Source organism: Cyprinodon variegatus, unplaced genomic scaffold (assembly GCF_000732505.1).
Source record: "Cyprinodon variegatus isolate N-32 unplaced genomic scaffold, C_variegatus-1.0 Scaffold973, whole genome shotgun sequence".
Lineage (NCBI taxonomy): Eukaryota > Metazoa > Chordata > Actinopteri > Cyprinodontiformes > Cyprinodontidae > Cyprinodon > Cyprinodon variegatus.
Genome location: NW_015151426.1, coordinates 282133 through 304718, shown reverse-complemented (window position 1 = coordinate 304718; position 22586 = coordinate 282133). Strand labels below are relative to the sequence as shown.

General features: G+C 38.7%; 2 protein-coding genes across 7 annotated transcripts in view; both read right to left on the bottom strand.

Moving 5' to 3' along the window:
- Window positions 1-1620: 1620 nt before the first annotated feature.
- On the bottom strand, window positions 1621-2998 carry klf9 (Kruppel-like factor 9). Its single transcript, XM_015398921.1, has one exon. It carries the CDS (start codon window positions 2613-2615, stop codon window positions 2220-2222), a length of 396 nt encoding a protein of 131 aa, XP_015254407.1. The 5' UTR covers window positions 2616-2998; the 3' UTR covers window positions 1621-2219.
- Window positions 2999-13608: 10610 nt separating this feature from the next.
- Window positions 13609-22586, bottom strand: part of LOC107100450 (transient receptor potential cation channel subfamily M member 3-like) — a 185399-nt gene continuing 176421 nt past the window's right edge. For 5 of the 6 annotated variants that reach the window (XM_015398925.1, XM_015398927.1, XM_015398929.1 and 2 more), the window contains 5 exons: window positions 22229-22403; window positions 18604-18754; window positions 16794-16987; window positions 16480-16612; window positions 13609-15935 (listed from right to left, as the gene is read on the bottom strand). In XM_015398925.1, the coding sequence (XP_015254411.1) occupies window positions 14315-15935; window positions 16480-16612; window positions 16794-16987; window positions 18604-18754; window positions 22229-22403 (2274 nt within the window). In that variant the 3' untranslated portion in view covers window positions 13609-14314. Of the gene's footprint in view, window positions 15936-16479; window positions 16613-16793; window positions 16988-18603; window positions 18755-20285; window positions 20415-22228; window positions 22404-22586 lie in introns of all 6 variants that reach the window. The other variant, XM_015398924.1, reaches the window with a different exon arrangement.

Here is a 22586-nt window from a genome sequence, read left to right as displayed (position 1 = left end):
CAGCATATTCTGATCTGACAGAACCCCTGCTCCAGCTCTAGCCCCTTGACCCTGTTGGCCCCCTATTTAGAACTGCACAAGACTTAAAGGAATCATAGAATGCAAAACCGAGTTTACATTGTCATAGATGAATAATGATAGTTCAGTGGGTGAAATGGACGTACAGAGAAGTTCAAACCCCATCAACGCCTCCTTTCACTGCAAATCTCACTATTTTAAACTTCCACCATAAAACGGGTGAATCCAAGCAAAGCCCCGAATGGACGTAAATTTGGGGATGTTGCCTTATTTGGTTCTGGCCTGTACTTTTGTCACGCCCCGAAATTGACATACAGATCAGCCCACTGGTTCACGGCCCGAGAGCATGAATAGAGGTTGATGTAAGACACTAGTTTAGCTGTTTAGCCTACAGTTGGGTTTACTTATACCAGAATTAAAAAGCAGGCAGTTTCTCTATTGAAAATGAGCCAGAACCATGGGCATAAATGCAGTGTTCCTAGCTGCATGGAGAAAGGGGAAAAGAAAGGGGGTGGGGGCGCCGGTGTCCAGACTACCCTCACCGGGTCGGATTTGGTTGCTCTGTCCCCGGCTGGGTCCCTGCCCCTGTCCGCCGGGGTTCCCGGACCACCCCCAGAGCTGACAGCTCAGTTCTGTTGCACTGTACTCTACCAAAATCCATTTTGAAATCCCCCCCCAGACAATTTTCCAGGTATGAAAAGCAGGACATGTCCGGGAAAATAAGGACGTCTGGTCACACTACCATATCAACACTCAGTGAGTGAGTACTGGTTGCTATGATGCATCTTTGCTCAGCAGCTTCACTCATTGTAAACCAACCAATCAGCGCACAGCTCATCTAAATATTCATGAGCATACCATAAAAGGAAGAAAACCTGTCATTTCATTCTAAAGCTTATAACCAGGCTTGCATTAGGGCTAAAAGAGCAGCAAATATGCCATTTTCAGCCCAACCAATATTACACACCCTATTCAGAGACCTTAAGGACCAGCAGCAAATAACCTATATCGGAGGTCTTCAACAGCGGTCCGCTACCCCTTGGGGGTCCACAGAGGTACTGCGTGGGGGTCACGAAAGTTTTGGTTGATTAGACTTTTTTTTATATCCCCTTCCCTGCTATTTTTTTCCCACTAATTGAAATGTCTTTAAATCCACATTAACATGAATTCAATTTATCTGCAGCAAACAGATAAATGGAGGCAGAAGATGTCTTTCAGTCATCAATGCACATATTCAGCAACACACAGGAGATCTTTCAAGCTGGGCACCATTTCATTCACAACACCTGACCCATCAACCAGGAATCTGAATCAGAAATACTTTAATGATCCAAGGGTGAAATTACTTTTGTAATAAGAGTGACTATATGACCAGTTTGATATAACACAATTTCATACAATATATATAATTAGGGGGTTCCCACTCAATCTCGACATCAGTTTGGGGATCCTTAACCTGGAAAACATTGAAGACCCCTGCCCTATATAATCATTCTATGACCCCTTTAAACACTGCAGCTACGTTAAAAAAGGGTTTTTTTTTCTTGAGAATGGTAACCATCTTTTACTAGATGTAGAGCTTGTCTATTTAGATGACAATAAAACCACATAAGGCAACACCCCACTTTTTCCTCCACGTGCTCGACTCAAACCACATGTCTGCTCTTGTTTACAACCGGACGGAGGGGTGTGGAGCCGGAGATGATGGATGATGGATGAGATAGCGGTGGTGCAGGGGGCGGGAGGGGGGCGGTTACCTCCAGCAAAGAACATACAGTGACAACTGGGTCGGATTGATCAGCGTGTTGGCCTAATATAACATAAGGACCACTTTAACAGTTAGGAATTTAACTATTCCCCCCCAAATGAAGAATGATTTGAGTTAACTTGCTTTCTGTGCGATTTATTGCGCCCCCAAAACGCGGAGCGAAGAGAAGAACGCGATGTTCTCACAGGAAGGCGCGTGTCAACAACATATTAAGACATCTTTATCTAACGCACGCCTCTTTCCAGCCTGCTCAGCCAGTGGCAGGCATGATCTGACCCTGAACGCATCGAACCACCTGTCATATAACCTGCGGTACCATATGCTCCTACAGTTCACATGTCACACAAAGGCAGATATAGAAAATAACAATCTGGGACTTTTTTTAATGAGTGGATGAAACCCATGCGCGTAAAAGTGAAGTGACGCAGGGCGTCTACAGAAGCGAGCCTTTTTTGTAGGCGTGTCGCTCACCGGTGTGGACCCTGAGGTGGGCTTTGAGGTGGGACGACTTTCCGTACATTTTCCCACAGCCAGCAAAGGGGCAGCCGTGCCTCTTCTCGGGGGTCTCAGTTCTGCCGGGCGCCTTGTTCCGCGGCGCCTTGACAGCTTGGCACCCCCGGCTGCTCCCCCGCTCCTCCTTCTCTTTCTCCTGCCTTCCCGCCTCGCTGCTCCCTCCGCCGCAGACAGGGGTCGGACCACATTTCTTTAAGTCCAATAATATCATCGCGACCATTAGTAAAGTGCCATTTTCCTGGTTATCTTTTAAGGCGTCCTCTGTTCTCTCCAGAGGACGCGTAGGGACGCAGTCCACGGCATCAACCTCCGACATCACTGGAGCGGATCTGGGTGGAGTGAAGAGAGTCTGTGCAAAGTTGCTGCAGAGTATATATATATAAATATATATCTATAGAAAAAAAATAGGGGAGAAAATATTATATAGACCGCAGTCCTCCTTGGCTAATGATCCACACGTGTCGTCCTTAGAGAGTGTTTCTTCCAGGGGATGCTGGGCGGATAAATAAACACTGACTCAGGAGAGAGAACAGTTGCGCTCCTCTGTTCTTCCTCCTTTTTTTCCTTATTTGTTCTTTTCGCCTTTATGTGCCAGACGCCTGTCCTGCCGTTCTGTGTGCCTCCACTTCTGCGCCCACTTGTCCTATTTTACAGCGAGCAACAGCCAGTTCTCTCAACTCCAAGAAACAATTTCGCGGAATACCGCTGTGTCATAATAGACCTGCGCTGCGATTGGCTGATAGCGACCATGGCTCGCATGCCCTTTTTCCGGTCTGAGTGACGGAGAAAGTGACCAATCACAGGCAGGGCTTCTAGCTAAGGGCAGACCTAATGTTGCGTTTGTGTTTAAAAAAATAGCTGGGAAATATGTTTTTTTTTTTTTTTTTTTTTTTTTTTTGCGTTTAAATTTAGCTTGAAACTAGAGTAAATACATTGTATTTACTTTGCTATAATACCGAAATAATGTTTTTTCAATAAAACAAAATAAGGGATAATGAAATAAAGGGATTTAATACTATATGCTAAAACTTATTGACATTTCTCCCTTAAACAAATAATAAAAAAAATGCGCATTTTCATCAGCTCCAGGTTGATTTACACCATTACTGTTTTTTTTGTAATAAAAGCAACATAAAAAAAAAAATAGATACCTTTATATACAAACATATGTGTGAATAAGGTTTGTGGTGTGAGTGAGCTTTATGTTTTATACTCAGGGTAAAATTATTAAAACTACAAATTGGGTGAATCTATAGAAAATGACAATATTTTTATGCACATGAATCTAAAAATATAATATGACCAGGACAGTGCAGCCTTTTTTAGCAGAACTGCTGCATGTTGCCTCCCTAACAATTGAATCACTTTTAGTTCATGTAGCCTACATGATCAGTCATTGTCTTTACTTAGTTGTGCCTATATCTGCTCTCTGCATTACTCAATATTTACCCTATAAATAGTGCAGGTGACATCAACATTTTCTAAGTGCCAATTAATTACCATAGTGGCACTGTTACCACATTTTATGAAGTGTATAAATTGATTAGGTGTAGAAATGAGAACATTGGTTATGTGTAACTGGGTTTTAAATGAAGCACACAAGACCCACTCCTGTTTTTATTAAAACAGTTAATTGGACTACTTATTATAATTATCAGTAAGACGGGCAGTTTGTTTACAAGTTGGTGTGAAAGTTTCATTGGGTGACTACATATATATCATGGCAGACATATGTGCAATGTTTGTTAGGCGTTAGGCAAAAATAGCTGCTGTTCCACTCTCAGTGACACACCCCCTGCCCTGTTGTCCCTGAAGCCACACTTGAACTCTTGACTGCAGATGCAAACTCATTAAGCAAAGTATAAAAAGAGAAACATAAACATTGTAATGAAGTCTTCTTACTGCACAACTGGGAAAAAAATCTATTTCTGACTACAAGTAAAATGACTTGAATTTGTTTAGAAAGAAATAATTATACTACTTTGGAGATGTTGGTTCTCACCAGGATTATGATTTTTTTTTTAAATCACTATAATGAGAAACCTTTTATTTTTCAATTCTCTGATCTTCCCAACAAAAAAAAAAAAAAAAAAATCCCATCATGTATCTCCAACGTGAAATAATAGCACTATTTCCCAATCCTTCACTTTAAAAAAGGGGTGTCCATTGCAGTGGGTGTTTAACACAGCCAAGTTCTAAGAAAATATTTTTGTTTTCAGGGTGCAGAGATTGAGCAATGCTTGGAAACATTACAAAACGAGATGAAGACATTCAATTAATGTAAGAGTTTGTCTATTTTTTTTCTGATTATAACATTTACAATCAATAAAAACATTCACATTTTAGTTTTATTTTACTCAAAAGAACCACTTCCTTTTTTTGGATAAGTCGTGTACTGCAGGAACAAAATGTACAAGTAAAGGGATTTGAAGAGAACTGCAGAGACACAAAGTTCCCTTTTTGTGCATCTAAAACTTGTGCTGTCCCAGAATCATTCATATACTCCCACCCACCCTTCTTTTTCTGGATTCAGTGGCAGAACCCCTAAATTTCCAAGAAATAAAATCCGGTTGAACCTCCTGATCCTCCTACAGCGAGGTTGTAAACATTTCAGTGGAAGAGGAGGTGCCTCTGCGGCTGCCGCAGTCCCCCACCTCCCTCTCTCCCTTACTCCCCCACTATGTTCTCTTTCAAAAGTGCAAGAGTTCAGGATTGCGCCGTACTTCTGGGTCACACCGTCATGTTGACACGGTCGTGGCAGAGATAAGGTTGTTTTTTTCTTTTCTTTTTTTTTTTTGGAGTGTGTAGGGGCGCACGCGCGTGGTTTAGTACGGAGAGAATGAGACGACACGTGCGGAATGTCGGTACAAAATGTTCCCATGTCCACGTGTGGCAGTGAGAGCAAGCTCAGCACTGCGGGCCTCGCTTCCTTCAGTGAACACACTCCTTTACCACCAACACACGCGTACACACATACATGCACACATGACCGCATCAGCACACCCACAAGCGGAAGAACTGGATTTCCCTGTCTGTTCATGAGGGATATGCCCAGAGCAATTAAAGTACACAATTAAGTTTTATGATACAGTTAATAAAACTCACGTTTTATGTAGCTGAACCATATTACATAATAAGCATACTCTGTCCAATGCTGAACTGCTGTTGGGGCCCCTGACCTCTTAGGGGCCCTGTCACTGACACCTGGTTGGCCCCTTATGCAATTGTGGACTAGGACGTCTCTTTGCAAATGTAATGGTGTTAAAAATTCCTCCTAAACCCACCTGATTCTAGGTCAAATGACCGCACCTTATTTATACCCCAACACATGGCAGATTTCATTGTTGAAAGGAACAGGGCCGGCCAAAGCCTCCACTGGGCCCTTAGCAAAATCTAATTTTGGGGCCCTCTTTTTCTGTCACTATCTAGTGCTGCAATAAACAGTCCAACAATCAGACATACAAGGCTGCTCTGGCAGTGCAATTTACAGTCTTCTATTTGTGTGCATCATGTAGTGTTACTGAAAGTAATCCAATAAACTATAACATTTATTTACTATTGAAGTATAATGTGTTTTATACTTTTTGGCAACAACTGCAAGAGAAAACTGGAAAATGAACCTGTAGTGGAAGAAAAAAATATATATATATCTTAGTTATCTGACAGATATCAGTTTTTTCATGTTAATGATACATTTATCTCATGCTCCAAAGTTATTCTACTTTCATACCTAAAGCAGCAGAGGCAGCAGGAGCAGCTAGTTTAAATAGTCAATGGTTGACGCGCATCAAGGCGCAGCAAAGCATCAACTCCAGAAGCAGCGCGTTGTGAGCTTCTGAGCATCTGACGCGTGTGACGTGCTGCAAACGCAGCTGCTGCTGGAGTTGGAAAAATTTTACTTTTGCTGCTCGATGTGCCACATCATCCAATCAGAGAAGCTGATCAGGGAGCTGGGAGAGAGAGAGATACATTGCTGCTGATGCAGATCACTATGACCACTCCTCTGAAACAGTTTATTAACGCCTAAATTAGCTTAAAATGCCGAAATTTGCTGGCAAAACATGTTCAATTTTATTATTCTGGTGCCTGCAGTTTGGATTACGTACATGAAAACCGCCTTCCAGCCGCCGCACCGAACCGCGAAGAGACGACCGGGCCAGAGGCTGCTGTTGAATGGTGTACGGGCGTCTGAGCGGCTCAGACATAGAAATAATATTTGAAGGCAGGATGATAATCTGGATGAACTGACTGCACAGATTATCTCCTATTCACCATTTCTTAGTCTTTGCTCTATCTTTATTTTGCCATTCACCGTTTACAGTTAGGTTATATTTCACATTTACTCTTCATTGCTCCCTAGTGTCACCTTTCTTTCCATTGGTTTTCTTGTTCTTTCTCTGCACAGCTGTTCCCACTCAGATCATTACTCCAACCTTTTTTCCTGTTAGTCTCCTCTGCAGTGTATATTTACCCCTCCTCTGCAATTTGTCTTTGCTGGATCATCGTCTTTATTTCATGTCCACATCAGTTCCTGTCAGTCACCTCCTGTGTACACTGTTATAGTTCCTGTGTTCATGACCTGATTATTTTGGATTTATACTACTACTGCCTCCATCATTACATCTAGAAGAAACCCACCATGCATCGCATCTGCATTTTATGTCCAGCTACAAACCTCTCCATACCCTGACATGATTGTACCTTCCTAATAGAGCACTTTACTATTAACATGCAGGTTTACTAGTGGTTCCTAGAATTTCTAAAATAATGATAGGAGGCTGAATTTTCAGTTATCAGCCTCCTCTCCTGTGGAACCAACTACCAGTTTTAGTCTGTGAGGCAGACACCATGTCTACTTTTAAGGCTAGGCTTAAAACTTTCCTTTTTGATAAAGCTTATAGTTAGAGTGGTTCAGGTTATCCTGAGATATCTCTATAGTTATGCTGCTATAGGCTTAGACAGCTTGAGGACATAGGGACCACTTTCATCATACAGCTTCATTCTATCTCTATTCTCCCATTCTACAGTATTTGTTAGTTCGTCCTCTAAACTTATGCTCTCTCTGCTTTTTATCACCACAGTAACTTCATCTGGGCTGTTCCTGTTTTGATGTGACACCATGCTGGAGAGAAATATCAGTTGTGCTGCTACCATCAACACCTTTGTTTATAGACTTTGGAGCTTGGTCTGTTTGTCAGAGTACTCCTGTCGTTCTTACTGGGACTAACTGTATGTGCTCTCTTTCATCCTCTGACATGGTAGCTGGCTGTGCGCTATAGAAATAAACTGAATTAAATTGGATTGAGTTAGCTAAAGGAAGAATGGGATTGTGAATAGTCTGAGAATGAGGGAGGAGTTTGGGCAAGGGTGGGGGAAAGTTCACAGGCTTGCAATAGGGAAGCTTGGCCAGAAGCTAAATGAAGGGGATCTTGAAAGATGATTGGCTTGAATTTTTGCCGAAGCTTCATTTAACTAAATCTAAAAAATACATTTTTAAACAGAAACTACCAATATTACTATGTAATGTTACACTGTTCTCCCACAAGGCCCCACTCCTTTACTTCCTGGCGTTTCTGCTTGCAAAGTCACTGATTATAATGACTGTAAGAGATCTGATGGCAAACTTCATTGTAAATACTAATCACTGCAAGCCCACTCGATCAGACCACTACCATAAAAGGTGTCTGGTAACATTTCATCAACATGAGTCAGGAAAAGCTCCGCTTTAAAGTTACAACAGTGACAGGGAGATGGCAGGCCATCCTCTGAGCGACCCAAAGATTTAGGTAGATCTCATTTAGAAAGTGAGTAAATGAAGTAATCTGTGCTTTACGGTTTTTGACTTGAACCCAGTGCATTCTTATCACTGTCAGACTGTTCTTAATCAACATTTTAAATTATTTAATGGCCATTATCTGGGTTATGTGTGGACTATGACAGTTTATTGTAGGAGACCTCAACACTCACATTGACATTCTTGAAGATAGGTCATTCCAACAATGAGATACTCTTAGAAAGTTTGAATTGACCCAACATGTTAATCAGCAGATGCACAAACATGAACACATTTTGGACTTGTTCGTCACAGTATTTAGTAGCTTTTTGCTGAATACAGTTTAAAGAAATAAAACAAATACACACTACACAGATACCAATCTATATAACTGTTTATTTAACAATGCATGCCAGACAGGATCCTATTCACACTGAGTACAGCTTTGTATTTGTATCCAAATACACTCTACTTTTATTTTGTATAATCTCCTTCCAACTTACTCGCTGTTAACGTTACAAGTCATATGTGTACAAGCTGAGTGGAAGAACTGCATGCATTTAAATAACAGAAAGTTAAGTGTGACCAATAGGTGGGATACAATAGATCCCTTTTAGATTAACATTAGTAATTATTGCAGAGGTATGTCTGTGTGAAATTCTCCTTCAACTTACTAGTCTCCACATTCTATAGAAAGGAAATGAAAAAAACTAACAGGTTATAATCGACATTTGCTTGTCTTTTACTGAAAATGTATGATTCAGCATAAGAAAATATCTTTAAATTACTGTACACTGATAATCTCTGGTGGGTTTTATTGTTCTGGAATCCCTCCCTGTTGATGGTGTATTCTAAATGTCTGGTTTCACACGCAAGCAAGTCACATTCACATTTCCTGCTTTAACATTTTCTTGCACAACAGCATACATGTCGATGTATTGATCATCCCATTGTTTCTACATGCCAAGAACAAGTCTGATATTCTTTGCAGTGGGGAAAAAAGACCACACAAAGTAATATCATTGCCTAAAAAGGGAGGAGCTAAGTCAAGCACAGCCATTTGTTTTCACACAGAACTTTATTCCCTGCCTGTCATGGCTTGGTAGACAATAGGTTGAATGAATCTATCTCAGTCTATCTCCATTTGGTTTGAGAGTTTGGTTTCAATAAACAAACAAAACAAAAAAATAAGACCATTTTGTTTTTACTGCCGGCAATTTATATTTCTGAGGGGGAGCAAGATGAGCCAGTATGAAGACATTCATTTATAGGCTATTGCTTTTTCCCAAGACAAAACATATATATATTTAAGCACAGTGATTGTAATTGGCGCCTTCAGCTCTAAACAAACTAATCTTTTTCTTTCTCTTCCTTCTTTAATTCTGATGTGACTCATTAAAGACTTAATAACTTGCATCACTGGGGTAATATTGTCCCTGAGCACCGACCTATGGTCATCCTTTTATCTTCACAATTCTGCACATCTGTCAAGGAAGCTAAAAGAAATTGCGTTTTTGCATGTGTCAAACATCAATGCCAGACATATAGTCTTTCTTTCATGATCTTTACTCACCACTGCAAACCTTCAGTTGATGATTAACCAAGTACCGGTGCATCTCAGTAAATCAGAATGTAATTTTAAATCCACTTTCTAGGAAATTAATCATTTTTATTTACTCAGGCCCTACAAAAATATAGGACAGGCTGTCAGCTTGACAGTTGCTCACAAAACAGCTAGTTGCACTTCCACAAAGAGGTTAAGCCACAAAAGTTTTAATGTTTTTTTTCTTTTTTAAACAAAGTAAATGAGGGATGTATCTAAGCTTATAGTTCTAATGTAACAGGAAGGAAAAACTGTGCTTGAAAAATGTAAACATCCACAAGACACATGGGGAGTCTTTCATCTACTGCTTTTCAATACTCAGTGAGCTCTATTGGGTTTAGGTCATGTGCTGGCATTTCCAAGAGGGTAATACCTGTTTCATCCTATTTGAAGGAGGTATTGGAGCATTTGCTTGAATGAAAAAGTCCCAATGGAATATGAAATCAATCTATTAAAAAAAAATGTTGACAAAAAGAGGAAGCGAAAGTTCTGCAGAACTATTTCTGTACTAATCTGGGGTGATTTTGCACAATCCTAGCAGATGACTGTGGGAACTTCAGACTGGACCATAATGAGCCTCTACACTCTTCCTCCAGCTTATCTGACCTTGATTTCCAAATTAATTGCAAAAAAGAAGTTGGACCACTGAGCTGCTGTTCAGTCCTTCTTTTCCTTAGTCCATGTGAGATGCTTCTGATACTAACTGTATTTCAGGAGTGTGCTTACACCAGGAATGTGACAGCTGAAATCCTGGTACATATGGTGGTTCATGTAGCTCTGACTCCAGTTGCACTCCATAATTTGTGAAGCCCTTTTCACTCTTGTTTGGGCTTTTCTCCACAAACATGTCAAGGCTGCAGTCAACCGTGTTACTTATGTTTATTTTACTGTACTTTTTTCTTCAACTCTGCTTGTTAGTAACATGCTTAGATACAGTCCTCTGGGAAACAAAATAACAACTGTTTCTCTAGAAATTATCCTTTGTGGCTTTATCTCTTTGCTGATGACATCATAGACTGTTAGAGTTTTATGATTGAGGAGACCCTGACATTGCCATTACATAACATTTTACTGTTATTGCATTGCGAAAATTCGCTGGATTTCATTAGATGTAAGCTAAGGTCATATGTAACAGTAGTAAATATTTGAAAGATACTACTTTATGTGTAATGAAGCTATACATTACATCCATTTCTCAGTTTGAATTAAATTAACAATGAACCAGTTTATCAATTTTGTTACATTCTAAAATATCAAGACACACCTGTAGATTGAAGGGACATTTCGCTGAGCTTTTCTTTAAAGGTTGGGGATATTTGGTTTTGCAGAAGAAAGCACTAACCACAGTCACCTAATGCTTTACAGCATTAAAAACTGGAGATCTTTAACAGTCTGGAAGATTTTGATTGCAAAACACAAATTAATCATGTCCCCTGAAGCTAAACAGAAGACTTACTGCAAAAGCAGCCCTAGCCAAGAAGAGAGGCTCACATAACGTCCTGTTGTCACATGCAAACAGATTGTTTTATTCTCGTAATCCACAAAGCCACTGTGCTAAAGACATCTATGATTTTTGGTGTCTTGAAATTAATTCAAATAAATGTTCATACAAGCAATAATCCAATCTCTAGTTAATAACAAGCTCCCCACTATGTACAATAGATGGGAAAGGGAACAACTAAAGTATATGTTAAATGATTATTGATAGTTGACCCCTATATGAGAAAAAGGAAACAAAAATGAGACACTTCACAGATTCTTGAATCACATAAATGCCCACATACTCCATCCATGCCAAAAAGGCACCCTAAGTTTGGTATGCTGGCAACTGTGTATTGCCGTATCAACATTAGAAAAATTTCATAAGTAGCTTGATAAATCACACAATAAAAACTACTTTAAATATTTTAAATATGATGGAAATGTACAGTATTTGAGACTAATCTATATTTAATAAATATTTTACATCATCATTTAGTGCATGTAGGTGGTCATATTTTATTGTATTTAAAAGCTTAATTAGAAAATACTTAAAATTTGACAAAAATATCACTGAAAACATATAAATATTATTTTGTAATTCAAACAGGCATTTCCTATAATCATGGCTAATGAGCAAGAAAATAGATATAAATAGAATCATTTTCTCAAAATAAATACAACATGATTAAGTTAAAATGAAATAGAGAAAGCGTTTGAAACATCAAACTCAATATATTGTCTTTGCAAATCTATCAGAGAAAGGCATCTCTCTCCCCACCTACTTCTTCCACAAAAATAAACATTAGAAATGTCAAAGCATAAATCGAGCTACCATCATGTGACGAACAGCTCTCTTCATCATTTGTCATCTAGGATGAACACCTTTGTTAAATCTCACCAAAAGTGCATATACTCAACAGCTTATTTTCAAGCTTATTCAAAAACTAATTTCACAAATAAGTGCTTTTTCAAAGTAAATCTTTGTGATCTGTACATAGTTTATGTATGGGTGTATCATCATCAACCAGTTGCTTTCCTTTAGTCTCTCTGAGGTGGCTTGCTTGAATTTTTAATGAAAAAAAAGAATAAACAAATCAAAACACTGGAAAGGATGAAGGACGGATCTATTTGTATCTAGATAGAGTAATAATACCACGGCCAAAATCAGTTGAATGGCTTAATAACAGATCTATGATTTATGGAGTGTGGATATTTTTGGTGTAAGTTACAGTCAAAAGAAGAAAGGTTCACACACCCGGTTCATCTGTCAAGCTAAGGCTTGATCATAGTAATTTTATCTCCCTCCTGTACTCAGCTTTTGCAGCTTCCCTTTTTACAGTTTTGGTAAAAGGGTTGATAAAGTCTCATAAAATCTTTTACGCATAAGTCAATTCACAGTATACACTTGTATTTATGGCCAATGATTGAAACAGTAGATAACATATTAGATGATTATACTTAAATTGGCTGATGCCCCTTCACTACTATCTACAAGCTTTTTCTTTAATCCAAAGACAAACATGTTTTACCTGTGCATTTAACTGATAGTTTTGGTAAGGACGCAAATGGCCTGAGATTGTTCCTTTTTCTGCTTAATTTCTTTTAGGAGTTTCGAAAGTCTTTTGTTTCAACACAATAACTAAATAATACATTTTAAAAATTAATCAAAAATACATACATTTTGAATTAAGAAAGGATTTACGGTGAACTGCATCTTGAAAAATTTAAGTGAGGAAATATTAGGGATATCAACATTCAAGATGTACGAAAGCATACAGCAGGGAAAATAAGTATTCATCATCATGTTAACATATTTCTAAAAGAGGCCATTTATGTTCAATTCATAAAAAAATGTCTGTACCAAGCCAAATAATGTATATATAGAATCAAATCAAATCAAATTAAATCATAAATGTAACAAAATGTGAAAAAGGATTAGCTGATTCTGCATTAATAGATGGCATTGATGCAACAAAACAAAACCTTTCTTCTAATTGTTAACATTTTGAAAGAACAATTTGGCCCATATTCTTACTGAAAGGAACACAAATTAATCAGAAATCACAATGTCCAGATGCTTTTAACAAGATTTCTTACCGAGCAGAAATATCAGAGGAGCTGTCAAAGAGCCAATAAGAGCTTAAAACCCTCAGTCAAAATACATGGTTACATCAACAAGACTCCACTGCTGAAGAAAAAGAGATTTGAAGCATGTTCAAAGTTCACTTTTTAGTAAAGCAATAATCTAATTAAATAAAGGAAACTGAAAATTATGCAAAAGGAACAGTTGATACAAAAGGCCACCTAAAACCCTAAAGATTTGAAGATAGTCAAGGTGGAAAAATGAATCAAAACCACCACTTGACAATACATGTAGCTAGTCTGTTTCAGACAGACTAACTTTTTCTGCTTAGTATCAAATTAGCTATAATTAGTGTTTTTGGTTGTCAATCCCCCTGCCATTCCATTTTCTTACATAATTTATGGATGCACTTGATCTGATTTTTATCGTGGATTACTAGGAATTTTGAAAGAGGGAGAATTTTTGGCAATTTTTGTCTTTAAACCTGGTCTTGTTTGGGTACCATTCTGGTTTAAATAATGATTTTGGGATATGTAAAAGTAGGCTTTGAAATGGAACATTTCCTGCAATATTGCTTACACAAAATATCAAAAAGAAGTTGACAGTCTTTTTCTTCACCTTTTTCTTTGCCTCTCAGATTGAACAGTGCCTACCGCATAAAACAGGTAGAAAAACCAGTATACTTTATTTTTCTAGGGTGAGATATGTGGTGCAAAACAGTGGCCAATGTCTGCTTTGTGTAAATTCAGTTTGTGGAAGACCTACAGGACAATTACAACTTCCATTTTTATGGCACCCCATTGTAATTTACTTTGCTACAAGAGGTATAAACTAATCTAAATTCATAGCTCTTTCTTTTTAGTGATATTCATAGACCTTCTGATTCTTACTGTTGCAGAAAGCTGCCCTTTAATCAGATAATAATTAAACTTTTCCAAACCTAAAAAATAATGGAACACAGTATAGGTATGCTCAACATCAGTATCTATGGGCAACTTCATCCTGCTGTTACTCTGGCCCTTTTCAGTTTTCACCCAAGCCCCAACAATGCGTAAGGGCCCCAATACGCCCTTGTCACGTGTAGTTTTGTCTATCAAAGCTGCGGAAAGCTGATGGAGCAGCCAGCTTTCTTATGGACAGGCTGTCAGTTTTGGCTGTGTCAGGTCGTGCTCCGGACTTGCTCCTGAGGAAAGGGTATCTGTGTCCCGCAAAACCTCGCCCCCCAGGCCCAGGTCCCCTGTCTGCTCCCAAACCCTGTCCCCTCTCCATCCTTTCGCTCACTGACAGGCTCTTCCGATGCGGAGGAGCCAGTGTGAGTGAAGGATGGGAGTCATCTGAGGAGCAGCTATTTGCTCGCTCAAGCCTGGAGAGGTTTGAGCAGAGAGGAGCCCCACTGGGCCTGCCAAGGCCTGTTATGTGAGGAGTATCGGAGGTTGGTATCAGGTCCTCTGGGTCCTCAGGATCAGACTCTGTGTGACTTAACTCTGCTTCTCTCTCCGGATGAGAGGAACTAATGTCTAACGGCTTATCAAAGGTGAATGAGGTGGATCCTCCTGGTGAGTGTGAGCATTCTGCAGGAGTGTATGGAGCTGATACACAGCGGGTGTCGATACAGTCAGTGATGCTGGTGTATTCTGTGGCTTTCACCTGAACTCCTGCCCCCAGTCCACCGTAACAACTTCGTGACGTGAACATGAGGCTGTGGGACTTGACCAGAGGAGGCTCATCAAGGAATGTTGTGCCTGCAGTGGAGAGGTAGCGGCTGCTCTTGGAGCGTTCGAGCAGCCCTGCTGAGGGAGGTGGAGATGGCTCCATATCCCAAGGAGGTAGGATGGTGTCTGGTAAGAGGTTTGCTGAGCACAATGACAAATCAGCAGCCGCGCTGTCATCATACATAGCTCCAGTTGTTCCACTGCTGCCTGCGCCGCCCTCCGAGTGCCTGTCGCCCAAACCGCTGGTAGCAGTGCTGCTGTAGTCACGGCCTCCTGGCAGCACCGTCTCTATAATATCTGACTGCAGTGAACGGTCTCTCTGGAGGGGTGGGACCACACGGAGAGGATCAAGAAAGACCTCTGCAGGACCCACCTCCTCAGATGTTGAGACATAAATATCAATGCATGATGACGGACGGTGCTGCTGGGAAACCGACAGCGTCGCCAGTGGGAGGGGCTTAGACTCCTTGGTGGCGGCAGCTGAAGACACAGATTGTGAGCTATTGGCCCTGTGAAGACTGAGTGAGCGCTCTTTAAAGAATCTTTCAGCCCGCTCAGCCCCGCTTGTGCGTTCAACAGCACGTCCACCCCCAAGATAGAAAGAGTGACTTCTTGTCCGAGCAGCCATGCCAGTAGGAGAGGGAGGGGACATGGAGCCCTCAGCTGTTCCCTCCAGTGCCTCCTGTAGGCGGTAAGCATTGCCCTCTGTGCTGTTAAAGCTGCTTTGGCGGAGGATGTATGCAGACTCCGGGCACTCTGCCTGGCGAAGTATATATGCTGAGTCTGTGCAATCAGATGAGGTTCGGGAGCGTGCTTTAGTGACCTCAACACGCTCAACACCCGTAACACGCTCCAGAGCCACGGTAATTCTTCCAATTAGCTCCTCCATTTGGGCCAGACGAATATCCACAGTCTGCAGTGATGCTTTCATAAAGTGCTCCCTCTCATTGACCTCTTCCAATCGCATTGCCATGTTCTCCACTCTAAAAAGGGAATGAAGATGAAATGGTTGGTAGGTATGTTAGGCGTACAATTCGTGTAAATGTAAAAAATTGATTAACTTTAAGCAGGACTTGTTTAGTTTTTGTTTTCGAAATGTACAAATTTCTACTATTGTTTTGGTTAATTTGGGGAATTGATTAGTCTCTCTAATTGGCATGTTTAGAGCTCATTGATCATACAGAAAAGATTATGAGGCCATGAAAAAAAAATTGAAAAGTTGCATGATAGTAAATACTCTGTTAGAAACATAAGGAACTATCAGATCTCTGATATAAGATGGAGCTCAGTTATTACAGAATGAATATGTGAGAAAGAGGATTTAACAAGAAGCCAATAAAAATCGCTAAAACAGGAAAAATATAATCTCTCTTTTTAATTTTCTTTAAAACTCTGTCCTCAGCAATTTGGATCATCTGAAGGCTTATGGACTTCCTTATGTAACAAAATGTGTTAAAATGTTCGAGAGACACATGTACTTTTGCAAGGCACTTTAGATTCCCATTCATTCTTGTGTTCTTATCTGACCTCTCAGACGTGACTCTGATCCTTTCATCATTAGATGAGTGGAATCTGTCATCCTTCTCTCTGAAGTACTCCTCTATGCATTGCTCCTCAAAATCATGAACTTTCTTCAGCTCATCCTCTGTGATGAAAAGCTCTGGGTAGTAAAAGAATAACAAAAACGTTAATGTTATTCATTTTATGTCAGTAAAAGACCTGCAGTGTTCAATGTTCTGGATTTATTTAAAAGTTTTAGCTGTAGATTAAAAGCAAAGTCTATAAATGAGAACATTTAACACTTGTTTTCAGATTTAAAATAATGAATGTCTTCCACTCACTCAGTCCATAGTCCCTCTCGTCATCATCATTTTTGCGCCAGCGGCAGCATAGATGCTTTAGGACCATTGTTATGTGGCTGAAGATGATGAGGGGTGGAGGAAGAACCGGACGCTCATGGAAGGTCATGATAAGCTGGTAACGCTGGAACTTCCACACCTGGTTTGAGATGGACTTTACCTCAAAGAATGTGTTGCTGTGAACAATCAAGCACAAACAAATTTTAGCCATTACAGATTTACAGATAACAGTGAATCTCAAATAAAGAGACTCCATTCATCAATGCTGCTGCATTTAATTGTAACTAGCAGATAAACTAAGAGCTTCAACATCTGAAGTGAAGGTGAGAAGCATTGGGTGAGTAATTTGGGCTAAATATTAATATGTTAAACTGTTTTTTTTTTAAGGTTAAATACCAATTTAACAAAAACAAATTTGCTTAATTAGGAATTAATTCAAGTTTTATAGAATTAAACATCTGAATTAAATATCTCTTAGCAAGCTAGAGTGAAAGCAGACTATTTTTAAGTCATCAGAAAATTTTAGACATGTTATAGATAATTAATTGTAAATTGTGTCTAGTTTGCAACTGATTAGCTTTTGATTCGTGATAAAGTAATTTAAATTTTAAACTACTTTCTCCCATTGCATCCTAACATCTGGTCATGAAACACTCCTGAAGAGGGATTCAGCTCGTCTATGTAAGGAGATGACAACGTCATACTGAAGTGTGGCATTTTTGGGCATATGCATCTAACATGGTCAGCAACTACTCAGCAAATAAAATTCAGTTTGTGTTGGTCAGTACTGCTTGTGTTCTAGCAGATTCCAGTTCATGGCAGGGTTGTTCCTAAACAAAAACTAACTAGTTTCCTCTTACCCTATGTGATATTTTAGGTTTTAACTTGGAGACGGATTGGTATTTGAACGGGACAATGATTTCTTAACACACATAAATAAATAGGTACACATCAAAAGCAATCATAGTTGTGCAATTTTTGATAAAAAAGTGAATTAGTAGCATTATAATTCAGCAGGAGCTGCATTACATTGTGCTAATGATTTACAAGGATCACTTTTAAAGTCAAAAGCAAAATAGCAGTTCCAAAATATTGTAAAAAAAAAAACACATTTTAATATCACTGTCTAAAATATTGCTATAAGTGCTTTGACGTGAAAGAAACTCTAAAGTAGATAGTAATTTCATACATTAGCACTGTAATACATATGTTACTGGAAGAAAGCACAGGCCACTACATCTTGCAATCAAAAATAGCATTTGTTTTTAGGAATAATTACATTTCTTATACACTTAAATCTGGTTTTTATGTAATGGAGAAGCAGAAAGTCATACATAATGTTCAATTGAAAAGAAATTACGCCTGGACTCTCAATACAGATTCTCCCACCTCAGGCCGTTGATCTATTTAGCCTCTTTAGACTAAAAGGGGGTCTCTGATTCTGATTCTCTGATTAATGCTTCCTTGCATCACCTGTCAGTAAACCTGTAACCCACTTGTTACATCCACATCCTTCATCCATATTCAGATAGTAAACATCACACAGTGCTTAGATGTTCAAAGCTTGAGATATTTGGGCCCTATTTAGGAAATGGTTGAAGGCAATTTGCTGGATGAGATCTGATTTAGATTGGGCAGAAATCAAGATGCATATTCTCTTTGGAACTCATCTCTCAGTTTCAGTATATATATATAACAATTATGTTCCATTTTGAGGTTATAATCTGGCAAAAGGCGTAAAAGTTAAAGAGATATCTATATTCTTACGTGGTAAAATAGAAAGTTTACATACTTAAACACTGCAATGAGTAGGTTGACAAGAAGTATGTTGGCGACCAGCAGGTAGCAAGCCATGATTGCAGGTACAATCCAAGCACCAGTCTTACATGGCGGCAGGGTCACCACCACGCCATCCTCTGTGGTGATATTCTGCCCGCAGGGAGCTGCAGAGTGCAACAACAACAAAAAAAACATGCAATTTGATACAGCATAGAAAACATACTTTCTTCTATCCATATTGTCATGGATATACTGGATGCATGTTTGATAAGAGATACATGCAGAGGCATAACTTAAACCAAAAATGAATACATATGAAATTAAAGGTTAAGACTGATGCAAAAAAATAAAAAATTATAATTACAGATCATACCCTAACATTCATGAGTGGAAACAACAAAATAAAAAGACAAGCAGATCTTAAGTATTTAACAAAGTAAATAAATAAATATATATTCTGCAAACAAACAAGAAGCATACTTCATTGGCATGCTTCTTTTTTGGGGAAGGAATTGGAAAGAGCAAATACTATAATGGCAGGGGTTCATGTAAGGAAATGGGAATAAAGTAAACAGATTTCACAGAACGACACATTTATCATGTGTTCACCCTATCTGTGTTTTCAATATATTTAAACGTGTGTTTAAAATATATTGCCACATGTGAGAGTCATAACTTCATTCCACAATGGTTGTTTGCTCTGATGTCCATCTGACATGTATTTAGGAAACAATGTATGTTTTTCCATCCATGATGGTTCAGTTGCTGTGGCTGATCTAGGGAACATTCAGCATTTGTCCTTGGTTTGTTTGCCTCGGAGATTCAGGGTGGTCATGCTCATTATTTCTCGGTGCTCAATTGCTTCACACAATGTAGCCCAAAGACAGAGAACTGAAGTAATTTATTTCTTTTTTAGCGTCGACAAATTTTGGACACAAAAACTCTGACAACTGAACCACGTGAAAAAACAGATTACAGAAGATGAAGGGTGAACATGTCCTGGTACAGTATGTACATGCGTTTCATTCAAATGTAATCTAATGTTTTCAGCAAGGTTTGGAGATCATTGAAACAAATGCTGGCTTTAGTTGGGGAAGTATTTCAGCAGTGGTGCTACTGCTTCATTGAGAAGCTGAACTGTTGTTTAAATCATATAATTCATGCGAAATGGTCACTTCTCCAAATAAAAAAAATTATAGTTAACCATGATAAGAAAATCAAGGAAAGAGGCATCAAGGATATCTAAAATCCTTGATGATTTCTTTTAGTGCAGCAGCTGACAAGATACAAAGACCTTAAAAAGATGAGAAAAAATATAAAAAGTGCTGCTGCAACCTGAGCGACCATTGCTAAAACTAGTGGGAGTGAAGTTGCTTACGGTAATTAATAGCCTTAGGTCAAGCCACTACATCATCTCTTTCAAGATTTGTTAAAGAAAAGACTTATGTCTCACAAACTCAGATTTTGTTTGACTTGTTGTTCAAAACCCTTAGTTTAGCAGCTGACCTAAGGTATCATACCAGTTGCAACTTTAGCCTTACAGCAAGAAAACATGATAGAGAACACATGCAGACTTTTTTTCTCAAGTGGCCTCTGTGGTTGGGCTTTGAATGACATGCTGGTAACGCGAGGATGACGAAGGAGAGGTGGGATAGGCAGATGTAGTTCAACTGAGGTCTATATGTATAGATTTACTGGAATTTAGAATGGTCTGGGCAATGTGGGTTGGACCACTACTACGCCAGGTTCCGTGCGTTCGTAAGTAATTTTCGACCAGCCAGAGTTTTTCATTCAGCCTGTGCTGTACCTTCTTATTATGCATATCTGAAACAAAGAATGGAAACATTATTTCAGATCTCTTCTCTTTGGGCCACTCCTAACATTCTGTACACACCTTCATTTACAGTACTATACAAATAGACAACAGAACAGTACACAGACAGGCAGTCACTCATTTTCTCACAGACACTTCCAACAGTCTCTATTTAATTTATTAAGTCACAATTTTAACCAGTTACAAAACAATGCAGACATAATAAACTCCTGATGAATTTTGACAACCAATAGTTTCCCTGTATGATGAACAACGATTTGTCAAGAATTACCCCTTCAAGCATGATGCCATCTGTCTTATTTATAGTGCATTAAAAAATTATGAACTTTTTCAAATTTTGTGCCACTACATCCAAAAACATCCATGAACTTTTTGCCAGGTTATGTAACAGACCAATACATAATAATGGATTAATTAGAGGTATGAGAAAATTAATTGTTTCTGAAAATAGAAATTTAAAAGGTGTGGGTTGTTTGCACATTGATAGTCTGCAAAACAACCACATCAGCAGTAAAATTCTCTTTTTTTAAATATGATTTACACATGTCTCTTATTTTTATGTATTTATTTTTATTCATATTGTTTTTAATTTTATTTCTATTTCAGTCATTTATCCTAATTTGTGCTGCTTATTAATTTACCAACTATAGCTATGTTTGTATATTTAACTCACTTAACTTGTAAGTTTAACCTGATGCATATACTTTTAAACTTACTTTAAGTGTTTCGTAAGTGAAGAGCAGCAGACTAAATGTGGGCTTGTATGCATATATCTTGCAAAAATTGTAATAAAAATTAAGTCATAAAACAACAACCCCATCCTGCAATATCGACCGTTTTTGAGCAACGTTTCTACCAGCTTTGCATACCTTAAGAGGTAAACCATTTTTCTCAAATAGATTTTCTTGCAAGATATTTAGTTTGTCCATTATCCCATTGAGGCTGTCAAACTTTACTGTTGATCAAAATAAAAATTATCACCACATCATGACACCACCACCACCATGCATCATAAGGACGACCTGTTAGGCATAATCTGCTACTTTTATCCCATGTTAGCCCTAAAGTTAACTTTTGGTTTCATCTGGCCAGAGAAACCTCATCCAAATGTCGCCTGATTCCCCTACATGGCTTGTGGCAAACAGCAAACATGAATTCTTCATTTAATTCCAGCATTTTCTTTTAGCCTTTAATTTGTTATATAATTTGTGAAAAACATGACAAAAAGCTGTTCAACAGAATCAGAGATTTGGATCTCTGTAATTTTTCCAGTTAAAGTTTTCCTTTTTCTGTAACAGTCCTCTCCTTGCTTCGACTGTCTGCTAAGAATACCATGTCTCAGTTCTGTCATTATATTTATATTTTTAGATGATTTATCTTAAGTTGTGGTTAGTCTTAACCTGACGCCATTTTATATTTCTCCATAGTTTTTATCCTTGACACCTCTGCCGTGTTCTTTGTTCTTTATCCCGCTGCTTCTTCACTAATATTCTATAACTTTGCTCCACTAATGACTCTCACATTTTTAACCTAATTCATGCTTCATGTCCACTGCACTTTAAAGCTAACCAGTACTTTGTGTTGGTCTTTCAGATAAGATTGTTTTCCGAGTTTGTGGCTTTTTTTGTGAAAAAATATAAAAAGTTCAAGAGATTGTATAATATTTGGGATGCATTTTGGGACCTTCCTTAGGTGTATTTTAGAAGGAATCTCTGACCTATATTTTAAATTTAATTAAGATGATCATTTCTTATCAAGAATCAAGAGAATACATTTTATCCAGTAGCAGACACCCAAAACTTACGATCTATCTGGTCGGCAAACACCTCTCCATAGATCATCCAGTAAGGCATGAAGAAGATGTTTCTGGCCAACATCCAGGAGGGGTCCTCATTAGGATTGAGGATTGCCTGGCGTGCCACCCCAAAACTCATGAGCACTACCAACATGATGATGACAAAATACATCATGTCGATCATCTGGCAGGAGGAGGGAAAAGAAAGGGGGGGTGGCGTTACAAAATGACCAGCAGGATATAAAAAAAATAAGTCAGAAAAAAGCAACACCAATACATCCTGATAAATAATTTTGTAAAGTTTCACTTCGAGCCATCTAAATCTAGTAAAAAAAAAAAAATTAAAAAAATAATATATATATATATA